We start from the raw sequence: 23014 nt of genomic DNA on the forward strand, positions 1-23014 counted from the left end.
ACTTTTTACTGTGCAACAGATCTTTTTAGGTAAAACCTGAAGGTTTTTTCTCCATTTGAAAAATAGTTAGTGTATTTAAAAAAATAATTAAACAATACATTTTCTTCAAAATGCAAAAACAACACATTCTGCCCTGTAGCGGGTAAATATAAAGTAAAAAATATGCCTCTTTTGCTGGGAAATAGTACATTTTCTGGGCATTCTGAAAACACGCACAAGTGAAAATTGACAATTTTTTATTTATGACGTTGTTGAAAGGAGTCAGCCAATTATGCTAACTAACTAATTATCTAAACATCACGCCGATTCTTTGCAGGGGTACGCAGAGAGAATAGGACACTATGCCACCGTGTGTGCAAATATTCCTCTCCTCTTCCAAATTCATGCGTCTCGCCTTTTATTTCGACTCCTGACCCGGCCGCTTTCAAGTATTCGATATACCTGATTGTTTTAGTCCGCCTCCGTAGTGTTATGGGCAGCACGCTCGGCTACCATTCTGGAGGTCCCGCGTTCGATATCCAAAGGGAGGGTCAAATAAATATAAGTGATTTTATCAATGTAATATTTATTCAATATTACCCTGGACTGGTACCTGAAGCAGACGGCTGGTCACCTTTCTTTCATGTGTGTAAGATCAAGACAACACTGCGTTTATATGATGCAGTGCCCTATGCACCATTGGGTGCGGAAAAGGGTTTGAAGATTGTGCCAAGTTTTCCTCGGTCTTTGTCTGCTTCTTTTTCCAACTACATTTGCCACGTAAATTTGTTTAGCCGTTATTTCCTTACTCATACGTTCCACATGCCCAAACCATCTCAACACACATTTCTTTATTTTATGGATAATGTTTATCTCAGTCTTGCATTCTTTCCTTATTTCACCATTCGAACATCTATCATGCATATCTTTATCAATCTTTCCATCCCTAGAACGACCGAAAAAATCACAAAGTGCACGAAATGCATTTTGATTTGAACGCCCATTTTCATGTAACGCTTTCAAATGTGTACCTCTTCGACAAAGGCGTGACTCACAAGTATATTTTTTAACGATCTGTCGTAAAAATGGCGCATATGAGCTTAATATTATTATTATTGAAACCGAACAAAATATTGGTGTTATTAAAGATCCACGAAGAATTCAATAATCCTATATTCTTGCCTAGGGTTAATACAAATAGTATTTGCGATATAAACATTTTCATAAAGTATTGAAATGAAAACAATGAATCAAAATAAAAATGGCTACCGAAAAACCGTTGTTGCTACCGGCTATGGAAAATGCGTAATAAGCTGAAATATCAATTTCAAATGAAGTTTAAAAAGAAAATAGATTTAGACTTTAATGGTCTAAAACTGGGTAATGGTAAATAAAAACAAACTTACTTCTCCTATGTTGGCTATTTCCTTTTTTCTCTTGGCTTCCAGCTTTTTTTCCGTTTTGGCAGCCGTCTTGACCGCGCCGCTAACTTTTTTCTTGTCCTTGCTTTTCCCCATCTCGAAGGTTCTGGAAAGAACGAACGCGGGTATGAACTTAACAAATCGGTTGATACAACTTTAGTTGTTTTCATGTTCATCACATCGAAACAATTAAAGTAGTATATCAACAGACTGATTTTAAAAAAATATCCGATTGTAAAAACTTTCGAACAGCAACATCGTGAAGAAAAAACATGCCGGCAAGCCGTGGCGAAAACCGTTGAAATCTCAACTGAACACGAAATACAAAGCTGAATATTGTTACATGAGCAAAAAAAGAAGAGATTAAACCGTTTATACGGTTGAAATAAGTATTTTTAAGGTTATTATTACTTTTCTAACCTCAAGCGAAAGACCGCACGCCGCACGTCGCACGGGAACCAACCAGAATCCAACAAGACCAAAACAAGACACAAGACTTGACAAGACCAGGGACCAGAGACTAATGGATCGGACAACAGCGATTTGAACTGTAAATATTTTTGTCTATGGTTACGAAAAAAGTACTTACTTAGAATTATTTTTCGATTTGGTATTTGGGATGAAAACCCATTGTATAAAAAAATGTGTTTCACTTTCAAATGGATATACGCTCATAGGCTCAATAAATAACCGTAAATATGTCGTCATAACATGACTGCACCATATGCATTGGTGCTAATAATCACCCTCGTGTAGAGCTCACATTGCTGTATTTTTTTATAATACGCTCACTTCATGCTCGCGAAAAGGTAATATACAGTGATACCTCGCATAACGTATTTAATTCATTTCAGGAGCAAGTTCGTTATGTGAAACGCAATTTACCAAAATAAAACATTTAAAAGAATAGATTTGGCATAAAATACGGTACTATATCAAAAAAATACTTGGCTTTTAATTTTTATTTTTTAGATTTAGGAGTCCAATATTTTGTCCATCCTTTGTTTCTTGGCTGCTGACTTCTTGAAAATCCTTTTCAAGTCTGTGTGTTTTTTCCTTTTCTTCAACATCTGCCGGAAATAACGGGCAAGGGTGTCTTTGTAGAAATTGTTGATCCTATTGGTCTTAGCTGAGTTTGGACAGTGAGTGTTAATAAACTCCTGAACCTCTCCCCATTTGACCAGGATGACCTAAATGGCAGCAGTTGAGACCGGTTGTTTTGATTGTTCCTCCTCGTTGTCAAATAAAGCTTCCATTTGAGCTTCATCGTGTAAATGTATATTTTTAAATATGGGAACTGCATTTATTATTTACCCTATTTATTATGTAAAAGATTTATAAACCATTAAGTCCATATTTTTTTCTTCTAACTAGTCGGGTTGCGGTCCCGTGGCTAGTGTCGCGGACTCTTGAGTCAGAGTTTCTCGGTCCGAACCCACTCTACCACTATTTGGTATCTATTTCTAATAATTAGCTGCTTAGGCTCACATAAATAGTATGAAATTGAAGTATTTTTGTAAATAATGAAAAAATAGTGTTTTATTTTAATCTGTGTTGGGAACAGGAAGGGTAATCTAGTGCGGGCCAATCAGGAACTTGTCAGCATTTGCTATTGCTGGGAGGAAACTACGTTGCACTCTTCAGGAGAAGCCGGACTTTTGACGATCGTCAACAGACCTTTCGTTACATTAGAAGAGGGTACGGCATTTTGTGTCCTCGTTTGGATTATGGTAGCAATGTCCTTCACTATTTTTATCATGTATGATACCACCTCTCGTGACAGTTCCTTATGAACTATCATGCATCCGATGTCAGATAGGTCCTCACCCAGGCTCCTGCAACGTGACTCCAGCAGAGCTGTTGTCTTTGAAAGCTTAAGGGGGTAAAGGTACAGCATCAAAAGGTGAGGGATATCATGTTACTGGACTCAAAGTGCTTGAAGCTCTTCAGTTGTCAGTTCTTCTTGCCCGTATAAACAAAAGTATTAACTGCGTGTGACCTTGGAGCGTTCGAGCAGCAAGATACGGCACAGTCCGTAGTGTGACGCGAAGCTCGTTGTGTGGATCAACGACGAACAGAACATTCGTTGTTCGCAGCGTTCGTAGCGCGAGGCATCACTGTACACTATAAATAAGTACGGCGTCGGAATGTACCATTTTATTCGTCCATTTGAATTATTTGCGAATATTTAATGCTGAGATAAAAAATAATTTATTACGTTTTGTCGTATGTAATTGATAAGAATATTTTTTGTTGGGAGATTTTTCCCTCGTATTATTTCACCTAGCTAGCCCAGGCCAAGGTCAATATTTATTTCGACAAATACGCGCATTCACAATATCATTCAAACTAACTAACCGTCAGGCTGCTTCCCCGCAGGGTTAGGCAGAGAGAACAGAACGCCACACCACTCTGTCTTTGTAAACATTTTTCGCCTCTTCCACGTTCATGTCTCCTCATACATACTCTTCGCGCAACAAAGCGCATCGCGCTCATAGCTTTCAGAATAGCTTTATAAATTCAAGAAAGATTTATTTTCAATGGTCGGGGTGTTTGTGATGTATTTTTCACATTTCGCTCACTCCTTTCAAGAATGTCATAAATCAAAAATCGTCAATTTTTAGTCGTGCATGTTTTCTGAATGCCCAGAAAATGTACTACATCCCAGCAAAAGAGGCATATTTTTAACTTTACATTTACCCGCTACAGGGCAGAAAATGTTGTTTTTGCATTTTGAAGATAAGGTATTGTATTATTTTTTTAAATAAACTAAATGTTTTTTAAATAGAGAAAAAACCTTCAGGTTTCACATAAAAAGATCTGTTGCACAGTAAAAAGTTCAATAAGGGGCTTGATATTTATTTTCAATGCATTTTGCTATATTTTTAAACTTTAAAAACGTTCTTCTGAAAAATCTAGTTAGTTGATTTATGACGTTCTTGAAAGGGGTGAGCGATTTACCTTCCCTTTCCTTACTATCCTACCTGCAGACAAGCATTTAAAATAGAATCTTTGCGGGTTAATCCTTTAAAAAAAAAATAGTTCTAGGTGCGTTCTTCACAAAACTAGACTTTTTCCGCGGCACACCAAGTAATCACACGGTATACCAGTGTGCCGCGGCACACACTCTGCGGATCACTGATCTATTGTATTGTTTTTAGGGATTAACTTTATTAATTTATTATGAACTATACACATTTTTAGACATATTAACTAAATACGCTATAAATCCTTGTACATAATAGGTAAGGAGAATTTTGTAAGGCAACTAATAAATATAATTTAAACAAAAAACCTTTCGTTGTGGATGAAGCTGGTACCATAGTCTTGCACTAGAGAATTTCTATACTTTTTTTAAAGGAACAACCCGCAAAGCGTTTATTTTAGATTTATTTATTGTAACTGCAGACAGATAGAATTCCATCTTGAATTGTTGAGTAATATATCCAAAATTAAACGGATCAGAATACAAAGTATTTTTATTTCTCGAAATAATATATAAATATATTACCCAAAAATTCTATTTTACACGCTTGTCTGCTGGTAGGATAGTAAGGATAGGGGAGGTAAATGTGATAAATTCATCACAAATACCCAGACCAATTGAAAATATTTTTTTCTTGAATTTATTTTGCAATTGGCTGGAATCGAACCCGCGGTGCCAGTTTTGCAGTCGAGCGTCTACCCAACTACGCTACGGTGCCATCTTCAACGTCCCAAGGACCCAACACTAAAATTTGGAATTTGCTTCAAACACGGTGTTTGAAAATGACGCGGAATGCATCGAAACACGTGTCACAGTAGATTTGAAGAAATAGTGGTATTTACTAAGTAAAACCTTAATTAAAAATGGATAGATTTTACCACAAAATTTCTGCAGAATTAATGAAATTTCTATACTTTTTACCAGTTAGTTCAACTAACAATTCGCTCACTACTTTCAACAACGTCATATATCAAAAATCGTAAATTTTCAGTTGTTCATGTTTTCGGAATGCCCTGAAAATGTACTAAATCCCACCAAAAGCGGCATATTTTTAACTTAATATTTACCCGCTACAGGGCAGAAAGTGTTGTTTTTGCATTTTTAAGAAAAGGTTAAAATTATTTTCTTAAATACACAAAAAATTTTCAAATGGAGAAAAAATGTTCAGGTTTTACCTAAAAAGATCTGTTTTGCACAGTAAAAAGTTCAATAAGTGGCTTGATATTTATTTTTAAAACATTTTATTATATTTTTAAACTTTAAAAACGATCTCCTGAAAAATTAAGTGTTTTGATATATGACGTTGTTGAAAGGAGTGAGCAAACTATGATATCCATCCACATCTGTACTGGAATCAGTCACAATTCAATAATTTAATAGCATGTACTAAGTTACAATTAAAACATTAACGTCTCGCACGCCGAGAGAGTCGGTCGCTTTTCCTCGTTTCCCGCGCAGCATTCAATTTCAATTTACGTCAAAAATTAAATTTCGAACGCCGGTCTATTATTTTTTTAAACAACCAGCTAAATATAATTCCGGAAAAAGTACTTACGCAAGAAAAGTGTAAAAAAATAAAAAGTGGTTTAAAATTGTTGAAGTGTCCAAAAAACAACATGTAATCAAGTTTAATTTACCTGTTTTTTAAGACTTAGGTTAAAACAATTTGATTTGATTTGTGTTAAAATGGCGTCTAAAGAAACGACAGAAAAAAGGGAAGATGGAATTAAAATTGAGAGAAAGACGAACTCAAGGGAGAGGGCCAATTGGTTCTCGAAATTGTTTTTCCTGTGGCTTATGCCGCTGTTCAATAAAGGAAATAAAAAAGACTTAACCACACAAGATCTGTGTAAACCGATGCAAGCGGACGAATCGGAGACTTTAGCTAATAAATTAGAAAAGTAAGTACAAACACACACACACACAGATACGAGTGTGTATATATATATATATATATATATATATATATATATATATATATATATATATACATATATAATAATAAAACCCTTATCCGCACCCGAATGGTGCATAGGGCACTGTGTCATATAAACGCAGTGTTATCTTGATCGGTTTTACACATGAAGGAAAGGTGATCAGCCCTCCGCTTCAGGTACCAGTCCATGGTAATATTGAATAAATATTACAGTGAAAAAATCACTTACATATTTTTTAATATTTTTTTTTACCCCCCCCTGGGAATCGAACCCGGGACCTCCAGAACGGTAGCCGAGCGTGCTGACCATTACACTACGGAGGCGAACATTATATATATGTATACACATATATATATATATATATATATATATATATATATATATATATATATATATATATATATATATATATATATATATATATATATATATATATATATTTATATATATATATATATATATATATATATATATATATATATATATATATATATATATAAATATGTGATTCGATTCCCAGGGGGGGGGTAAAAAAAAATATTAAAAAATATATAAGTGATTTTTTCACAGTAATATTTATTCAATATTACCCTGGACTGGTACCTGAAGCGGAGGGCTGATCACCTCCTTCATGTGTTAACGATCACTGCGTTTATATGACATAGTGCCCTTTGCACCATTGGGTGCGGATAAGGGTCTTTATATTTATTTATTTATTATTATTATTTATTTTTTTATCAAACAGTGTTATTTTAGAAAAAAAAATCGTATGAGAATGTTTTGTTTAAAATTTTAGCTGAAACAGCATATCAGATATTGCTAAAATACTTAAAATAATTTTAGTACGAAGTTATATTTTCGTCAACATCATACATTTTGGAAGAAGAAAAATAATTGCTCAGCATTTTTACTGAAGATAATAACATATTCACAAAATAATTTAAGCCAACTTGGTAAATATCGCTGATTATTATAAAATATAGTGACACGTGTTTCGATTAAAACACCGTACGGCATTTGAGAATGTACAACATTTTGAGTGTGTCAAAATACTGGTTATTAAATTAACTGGCCAAATTATAAGCTATAATAATAAAAATGAAAATGATATTTTCTGGCGTTTCTCATGTGTGTGATTATAATCCAGGATTCGGACCTCACATACTAATATAAGAGTTTCTACTCAATAAAAAGCTTATTTTCATCTCACCGATAGATGTCTCTAGTGATTCCAGAACAATGTTTCTAAATTGGTGCGTATATATATAAATAGAACTTCCGAGAATTCGAGTAGTGTGGTTGTCAATGGTTATAATACCTTCTCTGTCCAAGCAGCCAGACTATGGACTGAATCGGCATTTGGAGTGGGTCCAAATACTTGTTCACAAAATCTGGATTATCTCCAATTACAGGAGTTATTTTCAATATGGAGTAATTTTCCTGTAATTGGAGATAATCCAGATTTTGTGAACAAGTATTTGGACACACTCAAATGTTGACCTCACATACTGATATAAGAGTTTCTGCTTAATAAAAAGCTTCTTTACTCACCAATAGATATCTCTAGTGATTCAAGAACAAGGTTTCTAAATTGGTTCATATAAATAGAAGTTCCAAGAATTTGAGTAGTGTGGTTGTCAATAATGGGTAGAATTGGTGAATGTTACACAAGTGTAAAGTGATAACTTAAACCAGCCTATGACGGTCGTCAGCCCCATAAATGCCCAGACCTCCATATTCTTCTTCATCTTTGATGAGATGTCAAAAAATAATATGTCCAAATACTTGTTATTTAATTAACTGGTCAAATTATAAGCTATAATAATAAAAAATAAAATGATATTTTCTTGCGTTTCTCATGTGTATGATTATAATCCAGGATTAGAACCTCACATACTAATATAAGAGTTTCTGCTCAATAAACAGCTTCTTTTTATCTCACCGATAGATGTCTGTAGTGATTCCAGAACAATGTTTCTAAATTAATTCATATATATATAGAACTTCCGAGAATTTGAGTAGTGTGGTTGTCAATGATGGGGAGAATTGGTGAATGTTACACGTGTGTGAAGTGATCACTTAAACAGCCTATGACAGTTTGTAAATCCCAGACTTCCATATTCTTCTTCATCTATGTTGAGATGTCAAAATATGCATCTTCTTTTCCTTCTTATTTTAGGCATTCCACATTGAGAAACCATTTTTAAGAACTTAAAATATAAAGAGATTTTATTGTATTTAAGAATTTTTATACTACAGGGCGGCGCAAAATTAAACACCATATCGAATGATGATGTAATTTCTGCAAATGGCGTCGTACGTCAATCATATTTGATATTTGTGAACTAGACAGCTGCAGTATACAAACAGATTGATAAAACTGGCCAAAAAAACATTTTCCTCACTCAATTTTTTTTATTTGTAAAAAAGTTATTCAAAAACAAAATTAAATGATTCATTTTGCGCCACCTTAAATCTGTTGTGTACTGCAGCTGTCTAGTTCACAAATGTCAAATATGATCGACGTACAATGTGATTTCCCAGGACCAGGGAAATATGCGAGATGGAAGATGTCGTTAGGTGGGGAAGGCAACGAAGGAGACAATGGTATGCGCATGTGAGGAGAATGGAACCATCCAGACTCCCCTACATCACACTGTACGGCCAAACCCATGGTAGACGACTCCCGGGAAGACCACCAAAGAGATGGGTCGATAGCTGGGAATCGACGTCGCAGGAGGCTAATCTCTCTTAAAAACAGGCCGTAAGGCCTATAATAAGAATAAGAAGAAGAAGAAGAAGAACAAGAAGAAGAAGAAAATATAATAAATTTTAATAATGGAATTTGATGACCTCCACATTTGAAAAAAAAAAATCTTCCAATAGGGTGATTCATTTTGCGCCACCTTGTGTATTCACTTTTTATCTCTTGTAATTGCTGAGCACTTGAAGCATTTTCTCATTCCTTATCTTCGAGTGTTAGAAAAACAGTTAGTTTTTTATCAAAATAGTTTCTACACAGTTCAAAAGGAACAAAGTTAAATAAACTGTTTGATTCTTATTGATGTCAAGCCACTTGTCGTGAAAATATAGGTTTTTCGGACAAACCCACTCGTAACTGATAATAATAAGAACCATATTATGAAATTGTTTCAATTTTTTTTACTAAATTGAATAGGATCTTGTCTACTGCTATTGCCCCCTATATAATAATAATAAAACCCTTATCCGCACCCCGATGGTGCATAGGGCACTGCGTCATATAAACGCAGTGTTATCTTGATCGTTTATACATGAAGGAAAGGTGATCGGCCCTCCGCTTCAGGTACCAGTCCAGGGTAATATTGAATAAATATTAGAGTGAAAAAATCATACATATTTATTTGGCCACCCCTGGGAATCGAACCCGGGACCTCCAGAACGGAAGCCGAGCGTGCTGACCATTACACTACGGAGGCGGACAAAATTTTGTTATTTATTATAACTAATAATAAGTAAAAAAAATAGGAAATACAATAGATTTATTTTCACTATTTTTATAAAGTCGAAGAGGGTGTTTTTAACTGCTACTGGCTCCTATATACATATTTATTAGTTATTATAAGTTATCATGGATTTAAGATTTATTTTTATGAAATCAAATAGAGTTTTTTTTCTACTCCTACTGGCCCCTGTATTTTTTTGAGTTATTTTAAGGTATTATTGATTTATTATTTGGTACGGTGATCTATATGGTGAGACTCAGAAACAAATAAACAAGGCTGCAGTTATATCAGTATGCCTCAGAAACTCAGTGTGGAGGAACAAACACATGAGTATAGAAAGTAAAATGAAAATATACAAAACATGTGTTTGACCAATAGCCACTTATGGGATTGAGGCAAGAGCAGATACTTCCAGAACAAAATCTCTGCTTCGAATCTCCAAGATGAAGACTCTCCGATCCATAACCGGAAACACATTGCGTTACCGAGTGAGAAATACCGACATCCGGAGCATGTGTAAGACGGAGGATATCGTGATGTTGGGGACGACAATGAAGGCGATACTGGAAGGAACATATAAACAGAATGCCAGAAGACAGACTTCCGCGTATCGCCCTTCAAGGTAACCCTGAAGGACGCAGACTCCCAGGCAGACCTCCGAAAAGATGGAAAGACAGCTGAGAGTCAACATCCCAAAAGCGACATGCGGAGGCATTAACAGATCCCTAGGATCTACAAAAAGAAGAAGAAGAAGAAGATTTATAATTGATTAACTGTTAGTAAATCGAATAGGGTCTTTTCCACTGCTACAGCCCCCTATATTTTTAAGAGTTTTTATAAATAATAAAAATAAAGACTTGACGTATACTGCAGTTGCTTAGTTCACAAATGTCAAATATGATATACGTACGACGCCATTTGCAAAAATTATAACATATTCCAATAGGGTGATTAATTTTGCACCACCCTGTATGAGTTGTCTTCAAGAGGGAATCCTAAAAGAAAGCGTATAATGCAAAAAACATTGTGGATAACTAATACCTGATACCTGATAACTGATAATTTTTACTAATGTTTAATAATATTTTTTAACATCTCATCAAAGATGAAGGAGAATATAGAAGTCTGGGCATTTACGGGGCTGACGACCGTCATAGGCTGGTTAAAGTTATCACTTTACACATGTGTAATATTCACCAATTCTACCCATTATTATTGACAACCACACTACTCAAATTCTTGGAAGTTCTATATTTATATATATATAACCAATTGAGAAACCTTGTTCTTGAATCACTAGAACTTCACTAGAGACATCTATTGGTGAGATGAAAAGAAGTTTTTTACTGAGCAGAAACTCTTATTTTAGTATGAGAGGTCCGAATCCTGGATTGTAATCACATACATGAGAAACGCCAGAAAACATCAATTTCATTTTTATTATTTTGGCTTATAATTTGACCGGTTAATTTATTTACAACATTTTGAGTGTGTTCCAATACTTGTTCACAAATCTGGATTGGTCGTCAGCCCCGTAAATGCCCAGACTTCCATATTCTTCTTCATTTTTGATGAGATGTTAAAAAACAATATGAAAAATAACTCTTTTAATTGGAGAAATAATCCCAAAAGTGGAGATATTGTTAAAATTTTGTAATATTTAACAAGTTATTTTAAACTTTTTTTTTTAGAAATTGGTGTACGGAACTGAGGAATGCCAAGAAATCAGCCCGGAAGCCCTCCCTGCTGAGAGCCCTTGTGAGAACCTTTTTGTCGAGTTACATGCTTGATGGGTTCCTCATCTTCGTTCAAGCCATGGTCTGCAGGTAAGATTTAGCCTTAATAAGCCTAAAAAAAGTAATTAAACATCAAGTTGCTTGTCGCAGGGGTGAACTGGGAGAACAAAACCCCACACTGCACTGTATTTGCAAACAATTTTCACCCCTGCCAAATTCATGCATCTTCCCTTACATACCCATTGATGATTCCAACTTCTGACCTGACTCCGACCAAGTATTTAGATTCATGTATTAATTTTTAAATCAAACACGGATTTTTTTGAGTCTACTAAGTAAATTTATTATTAGATTAAAACCAATATTTTTAGCTTTTCCACTTTTTTATTTGACCAGCGACCGGGTTTCGTCGTTACCGACATCATCAGACTGGTCCAGTCTGATGATGTCTGTAACGACGTTACCGACATCATCAGACAACCAGTCTGATGATGTCGGTAACGACGAAACCCGGTCGCTGGTCAAATAAAAAAGTGGAAAAGCTAAAAATATTGGTTTTAATCTAATAATAAATTAAAAATGCAATTCCATCACGAAGTGTCAGTGGATAATATAAATCTATTACTAAGTAAATCTCTGGCCCCGCTTATTCCCCTCCCTACAGATATCCATCTCATATCCAATTTTGTACAGACTGTTAGTTGTTTTTTCTGAAATTGAATGCAATAAATTTATAGTTTATCTTTATAATTTATAGTCTATCAACTTGACATTGGCAAATGCATTGTATTACATGTGCAACGCCATTCCATATTAAAAAAAAAGTTGTATTTTATTAATAGATTCCTCCCATAAATTATTGCTGCACATGTTAACCGTTTCCACTCTGACCATTTTTTCTCATAACTGATCAGCTACTCCGATCAAAAAAATGCGACGTTTTTCTACCATTAAAATAAATATTTGATTCCCTAATTTTGGGACACTATGTCTGACAATTCGAATGACCATGTTAATGAAAATTAACTGTATTTATCTGAAATATTTTTCGGTAGAATATACTTGGGTGATAGAGAATTCAGTGATTAAAGTTATACCTGTGCCGGGCCAGACATTGTGGCCCACGGAGCTGCCTACTAGAATCATACGGGCCAGAATGTCTGGCCTACAGAGTGGTAAGAGTTAAAACTGTCACTTAGAATTATATAGCTACATAAGGACCGTCAGTCCATTTGATCTTCACATTTATTTGAAAATCCCATAACTAGGCGAAACAATTGTCACAATATTAATTTTTTAATGTGTTTTTGTTAATAAAATAAAACCTAATAGACTTAAAAAATCTGTGTTTGATTTAAAAATTAATACATAAATTAAAACGGAGTTCTACAAATTAAACGCCAAATCAATAAATAAGTATTAAGATACAAGAAATACTTGATAATACCAAGTTTTCTTCTTCTGCTTCTATTACCAACCACATTTGTATCATAATTTTGTTTTACTCTTATTTCTTAACTCATTCGTTCCACATGCCTAAACCATCTCAGCACATATTTCTTCATTTTATTGATAATGCTTATTTTAATTAATGTTTTACTTAGTAAATACCACTATTTCTTAAAATCTACTGTGACACGTGTTTCGATGCATTCCGCATCATTTTCAAATACCTTATGAATGGTACATCTATTTACGTTCTAATAGAAAATCTATCGTACATCGTTTTGCCGCACATACACAATAATTTGTAATAAAATTGATGATAATAATGACAGCTGGTGTACAACGAACGCCAGGTCATCTTATTCTTTCTTCATTTTATGGATAATGCTTATTTCCTTCCAATATTACCATTAGAACATCTATCATACATCGTTTTGCCGCACATACACAATAATTTGTAATAAAATTGACGATAATAATGTCAGCTAATGTACAACAAACGCCAGGTCATCTTATTCCTTCTTCATTTTATGGATAATGCTTATTTCCTTCCAATATTACCATTAGAACATCTATCATACATCGTTTTGCCGCACATACACAATAATTTGTAATAAAATTGACGATAATAATGTCAGCTTGTGTACAACAAACGCCAGGTCATCTTATTCTTTCTTCATTTTATGAATAATGCTTATTTCCTTGCCTTTTGTCCGCCTCCGTAGTGTAATGGTCAGCACGCTCGGCTACCGTTCTGGAGGTCCCGGGTTCGATTCCCAAAGGAGGTAAAATAAATAGAATTTATTTTTTGACTGTCATATTTATTCAATATTATCTGGACTGGTACCTGAAGCGGAGGGCTGATCACCTTTCCTTCATGCGTAAACGATCAAGATAACACTGCGTTTATATGACGCAGTGCCCTATGCACCATTGGGGTGCGGATAAGGGTTTTATTATTATATATATCTATGTTCTAATGGAACATCTATCGGACATCGTTTTGCCGCACATACACAATAATTTGTAATAAAATTGATGTTATTAACAGCTGGTGTACAATGAATGTCATGTCATCTTATCGTCACAGTGCGTACGGTCCAATTATGAAGCGGCTTCCTATTCCTTCCCTATCACTTGACCTCTCTTGAACCTGTAATGTTTTAATTGCTGCCACACAATACCATCCGACGCATTCTCATTCTACTAAATGGCGTTCGTTCTCTTGTTGATAATTACAGATCAATTATCTAGATTGTCAACTGATTTCCTAATGGGCTCTAAAGATGACTGAATGGTCTTGAATGCAATTAATATACCTATCTGTTTCATCGACTTGTGAGTCCAATTAAACCACTTCGATTCCTGTGTATTTATTTAATTTAATTTGTTTTTTTATTTTATTTTTAAATTTATTAAATATAGCTACATTTTTTTTATACAATTCAATACAATTTCTATACGTTTCTACTTAATATAATCTTCAGTTGCGCTGAGTCTCTCCAAAAAAAAGACTGTGCTCTTTTGCTTGGAGAGGGATCTTCTTTTTTGTTTTCGTTGATAGTATCATGTTAGACATTAAAAAAAAATTACTTCTTCTTCTTCTTCAAATCCTTATCCGCACCCCAATGGTGCATAGGGCACTGCATCATTATAAACGCAGTGTTATCTTGATCGTTAACACACGAAAGAAAGGTGGTCAGCCCTCCGCTTCAGGTATCAGTCCAGGGTAATATTGAATAAATATTAGAGTGAAAAAATCAATTATATTTATTTGACCCCCCATGGAAATCGAACCCAGGACCTCCAGTATGGCAGCCAAGCGTGCTGACCATTACACTACGAAGGCGGACAGGAGTAAAACATTTCTGAGAAGGAATATAACAGTGTAATAATAATAATTTTGTCCGCCTCCGTAGTGTAATGGTCAGCACGCTCGGCTACCGTTCTGTAGGTCCCGGGTTCGATTCCCAAGGGGGGTAAAATAAATATAAGTGGTTTTTTCACTGTTATATTTATTCAATATTACCCTGGACTGGTACCTGAAGCGGAGGGCTGATCACCTTTCCTTCATGCGGGAACGATCAAGATAACACTGCGTTTATATGACGCAGTGCCCTATGCACCATTGGGGTGTGGATAAGGGTTTAAAAAAAAAAAATAATAAAAATAACAGTAAAATGAAGTGAAATTAAAGATATTTATCATTAATTGATATATATATATATATATATATATATATATATATATATATATATATATATATATATATATATATATATATATATATATATATATATATATATATATATATATATATATATATATATATATATATATATATATATATATATATATATATATATATATATATATATATATATATATATATATATATATATATATATATATATATATATATATATATATATATATATATATATATATATATATATATATATATATATATATATATATATATATATATATATATATATATATATATATATATATATATATATATATATATATATATATATATATATATATATATATATATATATATATATATATATATATATATATATATATATATATATATATATATATATACATATTGAGGATTCAATTTGTTTTTCCGTGCCTAGGGCACATTTTATAATTACTGTTTGATGAGTATAATTAAGTCATTAGTTTGTCACAAGTCATGCAATCATTTTTTTTAACCTTCTGGTGCATATTAAAAACAAAATAGTATGGAATTTGTGTCTTTAATTAGATACAGAAGCAAAATATTTGTATTTTAGGCAGCATAAATATGGGATTGTAAGATTTTAATTACAATATTCAAAAATTATAATAAATTACATGTTTATTATTATAAAGAACCATATTCGCTCCATATGTGGAGATATGGACAAACGTCCACAAACTTTCTCCAGGCTTTTCTGTCGACTGCCAGCTTCCTTGCATCCTCCCAATCCAGGTCCACGTTCCAAAGTTCTGATGAGAACTGCCAACGAATTGTCAGCAGTGTTCATCCTGGGCGGCGCGATGCTAAGGCCTTGTGAAAGACACAAGCTTGATGGCGGCTATCGGAAGGCATGCGGAGTACATGGCCAAGCCAACTGAATCGCCTTTTCTTGACGACAGTTGTGGCCAAGATTTGCTGCGTCCTACGCCTTATCTCTTCATTCCTCGCAAAGTCAAACCACCCCACGCCTAAAATTCCCCGCAGACACCTATTCTCAAAACTTAGTACACGGCTGCTCTGGGCCCTTGTAAGGTGCCATGTTCACAGCCGTATAAGAGAACAGGACTAATGCAGGCATTGTATGGGCGGCATTTGGTCTTCACCGAGTATAGATCCGATATCCAGACAGCCTTCATACTGTTAAATGCAGACCCTGCGAGTTCTTATTGCACTCCTAGTTCCTTTTGAATGTTCAGTTATGTACATGAATAGGTAAATTGAAACATCATATATATTTGTGTGTATCCTAAATCCTTGTTCACAAATCTGGGTTTCTCCATTTGCATTTTAATATCTCAACATAGATGAAGAAGAATATATGGATGAGTTCCATGACCATATCGGTTCATGGAGAGAGTAGCATTCTGCGATGTAGCCACATTTTGAATGCCTTTAATCGGTTAATAGTGCTGTTCTTAAGGATCCATGATTCAACTCCATATATAAGTACTGACCTAAGAAAACCTTACATTTTCATTATACATAATGCTTATCATCCAAGAGAAATTGACTTGTATTTTTATTTATTTATTGAATGGCTAATGCCTTTAACATGATTAATACATTTATACAGTATCTAATAGAAAAATATACTAACAAATACACTAATAGAGAAACAAAAAGTCTTAAAATAAAATAACAAATAGTCAGCACTGGTAAATACGTGTCTCCTTCACACACTATCAGCGAGCAGCGAGAGAGAGTGGAACACAACATTTAAATTTATCCATTATAACATGGAGAAGAAATGCTGAGTAAGTTACAGACTTCAAGGTGGATAACAATATATTAAATAAATCTATACTTTCAAAAATCAGTGTCAGTGTTTTATAATTATATAATCCTATTTACTAATTTTATAATATTACTCCTTTAGATTTTACTTTTCTTTTAGTTAAACTCTCTATTTGCTTTCATTTTATAATTATTATTTCATATTATTTCAGTCTTACCACTTTTATATTATCATTAAAAATATGTAAAGCTGTATTATAAAAAGAATAAGCATACCCTGCCTACCTCAAAACAGGTATCTCCGAATACCTAGTGAGGATAGAGAGTGATGTGAAGCCACGGAATGGGAGAGAACATGGCATTGTTTGCATTATGTACAAATACTGCGAATATAGATTTTTGCCTAGTACCTCTTTGACACACGCTAAGCTTTATTTGATTTAGGAGATTGGGGATTTTATATAACAGAACCAAATCAGTAATTACCCTTCTATCACTAAGATTTATTAATTTTTGCCGCTTCATTATGTAATTATAATCTAACTCATCAATGGAGATATTTAGTTTAAAATTTAAAATAAACTTGTGTTTATGTGTTTACTTAATATTTTGTTCCAGGGCCTTCCAGCCTATTGCGTTGGCCTACCTGATAGACTATTTTGCAGCCGGGAGTACTATCAGTAAGGAGGAGGCGTACATGTACGCCACGGCTGTGGTCGGCCTCTCCATGCTGTCCGTGTTCATACAACACCATACCAACTTGACGCAGACACAGCTGGGAATGAGGGTCAGGGTGGCTTGCTGCTCACTGCTCTATAGAAAGGTATCTGTTTCTCTGAACCATGTTTCAGAGTTACCAACTGACCAAAAAAAAACCTGTTTTAATCTTTTATTTTTTATACAATGTTTCGTATAAGACAGGGGTCGGCACATGTGGCTCTTTAAGCAATTTGTGAGGCTCTTTCTTTGTCAAATTCAAAATGACATTTATAGAATTTTTAATTTACAGTAATTAAATTGAATTTATTATTTGTTAATGGAACCTATAAGATTTTTTTTATGTAACAAATTTTTAATCAGAGATACTTTTTTTGCGCATATTTAAACATCCATCATAGATGTGCAAAATCTGACATTTTAACTACGAATGCAAAGTCGCAAAGTTGCAAAGATTCATACAGGTTTTGGGTTATTGGATTCTATACAAATTTAATACAGATTTCTAGACTGTAATTCAGATTTTTTGGTGTGACATATGGCAACACTGAGCACAAGGCCACAAACGAGCACTGATCATGGTCAGTCACCAATGCTGTAACATCATAACGTAACATGCTCGCCGCGAGCGACATTACGTTACGACGAAATGCTCCGGTCAGTCTTCACCCTTATATTCTATAATATTTAATGAGAATTGGATGATTTCTTTAGGTGCTCCGTCTGAGTAGCAAGTCTCTCGGGCAGACCACGGCCGGGCAGCTCGTGAACCTGATGTCCAACGACGTCAGTCGCTTCGACAACGTCCTCATCTTCCTCCACTACTTGTGGATCATGCCGTTCCAGATAGCCCTCATCTGCTACCTCATCTACACCAGGGTGGACATAGCCGCGCTCATCGGGGTGGCCGTCCTGACCTTGCAGACCATCCCTGTACAGAGTAAGAAACACTTCTTATCACCCTCACCTTATTCTTTAAGATGGAGACTAACCGGAGCAATTCGTCGTGACATAACGTCGTACGTCGCTCGCGGCGAGCATCCCAAACTATGGATGGAGTGCTCGGCTCGCTGTACTGACTGCCTGAATGCTCGCATCGTAACATGTTATGTTACGACGAAATGTGGAGGTCAGTCTCCACCTTAAGACTAGCAAGTGCGTTGGTCATTAAGCTGGCAAGCCTGCCGTAGTCTGTGCACGCGATGTGTACTCAAGTTTTCAGACTAGATTTTCAATACTATCACTCAATTTAATCATCTCAATTCACTTCAGTACTTTTTTATTTTATTTTAATTTTTAATTTTTATGAATAGAATATAAAAATGAATACAAAACAAGATCCCACAAAGGCATGGCCTGTGTGTGGGTATACAATATAATTGAGTCATAGTAAAGGGTATAAGGGTATAGGTTTTATAAGTAGAACTAGAATAATAGTGTTAATATAAAATACAAAAAATACTTGACTCAGAAAACATTTTCTTAATTTAAAAAAAAAAAAATTAAATTTAAAAACATAAAAAATATGAAAAAGTAAAAAGTAAAAAGCTAGCGATCATGTACTACAAGAAAAAGGAGCTTTAATCTGTCTCTTCTATAAATAATCTAAGCAAATTTTTAAATTTACACAAACTTAGGAAATTAACATCTAACAAATAGTCTTTGTGGAATAAGTTGAACAGTTTTGGAACACTTTAAATGTCTTCTTCTTCAAACCCTTATGGGCACTCCAATGGTGCATAGGGCACTGCATTCACTATTACGCTTATTCAATGATACCCTGGACTGGTACCTGATGCGCGAAAGTGATCACATCGCCTTCATGTGTCTATCTTTGCACACTTAGAATTGAAACAGAATTTGTTTTTACCACTTTAAACGTAAATTAAGACTAGCAAGTGCGTTGGTCAAGTTGGCAACCCTTTTATAGTCTGTGCGCGCGATGTGTACTCAAGTTTTCAGACAAGATTTTCAATACTATCACGATTTTCAATGTCTTATTCTTCAAACCCTTATCTGCACCCCAATGGTGCATAGGGCACTGCATTCACTATTACACTTATTCAATATTACCCTGGACTGGTACCTGATGCGCAGGAATGATCACATTGCCTTCATGTATTAATGATCAAGCTGCGTTTATATGATGCAGTGCCCTGTGCACATGAGGGTTTGAAGAAGAAGAATCGTGCAGTTGTTTTTTTATTGTATTTGTTAACGTATTCAGTATGATTGTATGTATCTCTTATTTTGTTAAACAAGTACCTATTGGCAGGTTACCTCAGCAAAATGTCATCGAGTTTGAGGAAGAAAATTGCAGTGAGAACCGATGAGAGAGTCCGAATAATGAGCGAAATCATTTCCGGAATTCAGGTAGGTACCTACTCTTATAATTCAAATATTTTTTATTTAAATAAACAGTCTTTGATGGTATATTTTCAATATGAATGGATGTGTTATTACATATCATGATTGTTGTTCCACAGGGAACATCTCTAGTTCTAGTACCAATTGTTTTATTTATCTATTTGAAACTTTTTAAAGATTAATATGTTTATTGCTTAGCCTATTAATTAGTGTCAATATCTTCTAACCAACCGAAAAAAATCTGTACTAAATTAGATACATCAGCGCCTTTGCTTCCAAATTTCTAACATTTTTATTGATATCTCATCAAAGAAATGGATTGAAATGGGAATATGGAAGTCTGGATATTTATAAGGCTTACATAGAAATGGCTTCATTCAGGGGTTTCCAAAGTGTGCGCCGCGGCACCCTGGTGCGCCGTAGAAAGTAAAGAGAGCGCCGTGAGTCGATCCTCTATCATTATCCGAAACCACAAATATTATCGGGTACATTTAAAGCAGCAATTTCTTTTTTAAGAGCTAGAATCTTTCTACCCAACTACTTTTATTGTACCTATTTATTTCGACTATAATATATGTATGTACATATAAAGTCACATTATCTTTTCCAAATAGCTTACATGAGAAGGGCGCCGTGACAAAATACTAAACTTGTAAGTGCGCCGTGGGCTGAAAAAGATTGGGAGCCCCTGGCTTAATTGATCGTTTTACATATTGCGCAATATTCACCATTCTACCAGAGATCGAAACCATAAACTAGATGTTTAACTCAAGGTAAAAAGTATTATGTACAACACCGCGCAAGAAACATTGATATCCGAAGCACGTATAAGACGGAAGATATTGTGAGGTGGGGACGACAACAAAGGCGATACTGGAATAAGCATGCAAACAGAATTTCAGAAGTCAGACTTCCACTATCGCGAACCAAGAAAACCCAGAAGGATGTACACCCCCAGGCAGACCCCTGAAAAGTTGAAGAGATAGCTGCTAGTCGATATCCCAAGAGGAACAAGCGGTGGCACTGACAGATCTCCAGAACCTATAGAAAGATGATGAAAATGTAGAAGCAAAGATACAAGCTGTTGTAGTTTTGAAATATTGATTTGTATGACACTCAATTTTCTTTCAGGTGATCAAGATGTACGCCTGGGAGAAGCCTTTTGAGAAGGTGGTTTCCATGGCCAGAGCTCACGAACTGAAGGCCATCACATCTGCATCATATCTCCGTGGCATCTTCATGGCCTTCATGGTGTTTACGGAAAGATTCACACTCTACGTAACTCTCTTGGCGTATTCTCTACTGGGACATCGTGTCACGTCTGCAACAGTAAGTATATTCATTTATCACATTTGTATTATTGATAATCCTGAAATTATACGGGGCATTGGTCTGTATGTTCCCGATAGTTAGCTAAGACAGCGTCGACAGATTGTTTCACATTCCTATACACTGGACCAACCTGCCGATGGTTATGCCTGTAGGAAGAGCTACCGCTATGCTGAACAATATCACGCCGGATATTCATCTGTTCCGTGTGTCTGAGGGGGTATTCCGAAGCGGGATTCTTCTATATCTTTAACAAGAAGGTTTATGATTACTTTTTAATTTATGTTTTAATATATACGCTTTAAATTTTAGTTTGTAATGTATGTATAATTATTATTGAGTAAATTGAATTGAATCACAGGTTTTTTACTTCAAGTTGGACGTTTTACAATTTAAATTGGAGTTTTAATTTCGTGTTTAATGTTTGTATACTGCAGCCGTCAAGTCAAACGTCAAATATGATTATCGTACGACGCCATTTGCAAAATTTATAACATCTTCCGATAGGGTGATTAATTTTGCGCCACCCTGTATAATATAAACTTACAGTTGTGCGGTAAGCATCTGGAAAATTATCATAAAAAGATTGAAACACGTTGTTTTATTCTATATGCAAGTTACTAGGTTAGTGACTATCTCTGAATCTAGAATGCCACTTTTAGACTTTGCGGGTATATACATGACTGCGGCTGTTCATGCCAAAAATTGTGTATTTTTTATAACAATTTGTTTATTAAAATTGTAGGCATAAATGTATTCGAGAAGAACCAAGAGACACAGTTCATTAAGTTTTAAATGTTTACAATGTTGTCCCCACCACATGCAACTCCCTTTAAAATCGTATATAAGGGGTGGAGGACCAATATTTTCGTGCTCAAATTAGATTAATATTCAAACGTGTATACGTCGCGCTCGCTCTTTTTCTATTGGTGTCGCTTTGTTCTTATAACTTTGTAATTTTTTATAAATAAATAATTGACTATCATTTGCGCGTTTCCGTCTTCCTCATCACAAGTGTTCCAGTACCATTAGTTGTTGTCGCCACCGTGCCACAGACATACATTCCTTACACTAATTACTAATTACACGCTGCAGGTATTTTCTCTGGCGCAATTCTACAACACCCTCCAAGCGACCATGGCTATCATCTACCCCATGAGCATATCCCTCGCGGCCGAGTGTCTGGTCACCATCCGGCGCCTGGAAACGTTCTTGGTGCTCGAGGAGCGACCCGATCTACGTCTGGTGGATTCAAGCACTTACGACGAAAAGGCAGAGCCCGTCGGGAGATACGTGAAGAACGATGAAGATGCTATTGTGTATGATGAGAAGAACTTTGGCGGGAATGGTTTCAGTAAGTGAAATATCTTTATAGACTTTATACCAAGAGTGGCCAACCCGCGGCCCGTTGGGTGTCTATTTGCGGCCCGCGGAGCAAATCACACATTTTTTCCTTCAGTGTACACTAAACCACCAAATTCTATCATCAAATTATATCCCATATTTGGGAGTATTTCACTAACCTGACAATTTCAAGACCCATAATGGCGACTAAAGAAGAGAAGAGTAACAGAAGAACTGAGAAGACAGATGGACTCTAAACTATTTTTTCGTGGAATTTAA

The 23014-nt window shown here is 35.0% G+C and overlaps 2 protein-coding genes across 4 annotated transcripts in view; one reads left to right on the forward strand and one right to left on the reverse strand.

Moving 5' to 3' along the window:
* Positions 1-1889, reverse strand: part of LOC148311486 (kelch domain-containing protein 4-like) — a 32803-nt gene extending 30914 nt beyond the window's left edge. For 2 of the 3 annotated variants that reach the window (XM_088256621.1, XM_088256619.1), the window contains exons 1-2: positions 1821-1889; positions 1386-1506 (exon numbers count right to left, since the gene is read on the reverse strand). In XM_088256621.1, coding sequence (XP_088112747.1) covers positions 1386-1496 — 111 coding nt within the window. In that variant the 5' untranslated portion in view covers positions 1497-1506; positions 1821-1889. Of the gene's footprint in view, positions 1-1385; positions 1507-1811 lie in introns of all 3 variants that reach the window. The other variant, XM_088256622.1, reaches the window with a different exon arrangement.
* Positions 1890-5790: 3901 nt separating this feature from the next.
* LOC148311487 (ATP-binding cassette subfamily C member 4-like) overlaps positions 5791-23014 on the forward strand; it is a gene marked incomplete at its 3' end in the record, with an annotated part of 31105 nt that continues 13881 nt past the window's right edge. Inside the window, exons 1-7 of the mRNA XM_088256618.1 lie at positions 5791-6287; positions 11500-11634; positions 17597-17801; positions 18410-18635; positions 19971-20068; positions 21194-21391; positions 22487-22745. Coding sequence (XP_088112744.1) covers positions 6073-6287; positions 11500-11634; positions 17597-17801; positions 18410-18635; positions 19971-20068; positions 21194-21391; positions 22487-22745 — 1336 coding nt within the window. The remainder of the gene's footprint in view (positions 6288-11499; positions 11635-17596; positions 17802-18409; positions 18636-19970; positions 20069-21193; positions 21392-22486; positions 22746-23014) is intronic.

This window comes from Brachycentrus maculatus, unplaced genomic scaffold (genome assembly GCF_059751285.1).
Source record: "Brachycentrus maculatus isolate JH-2025_06_01 unplaced genomic scaffold, ASM5975128v1 h1tg000064l, whole genome shotgun sequence".
Lineage (NCBI taxonomy): Eukaryota > Metazoa > Arthropoda > Insecta > Trichoptera > Brachycentridae > Brachycentrus > Brachycentrus maculatus.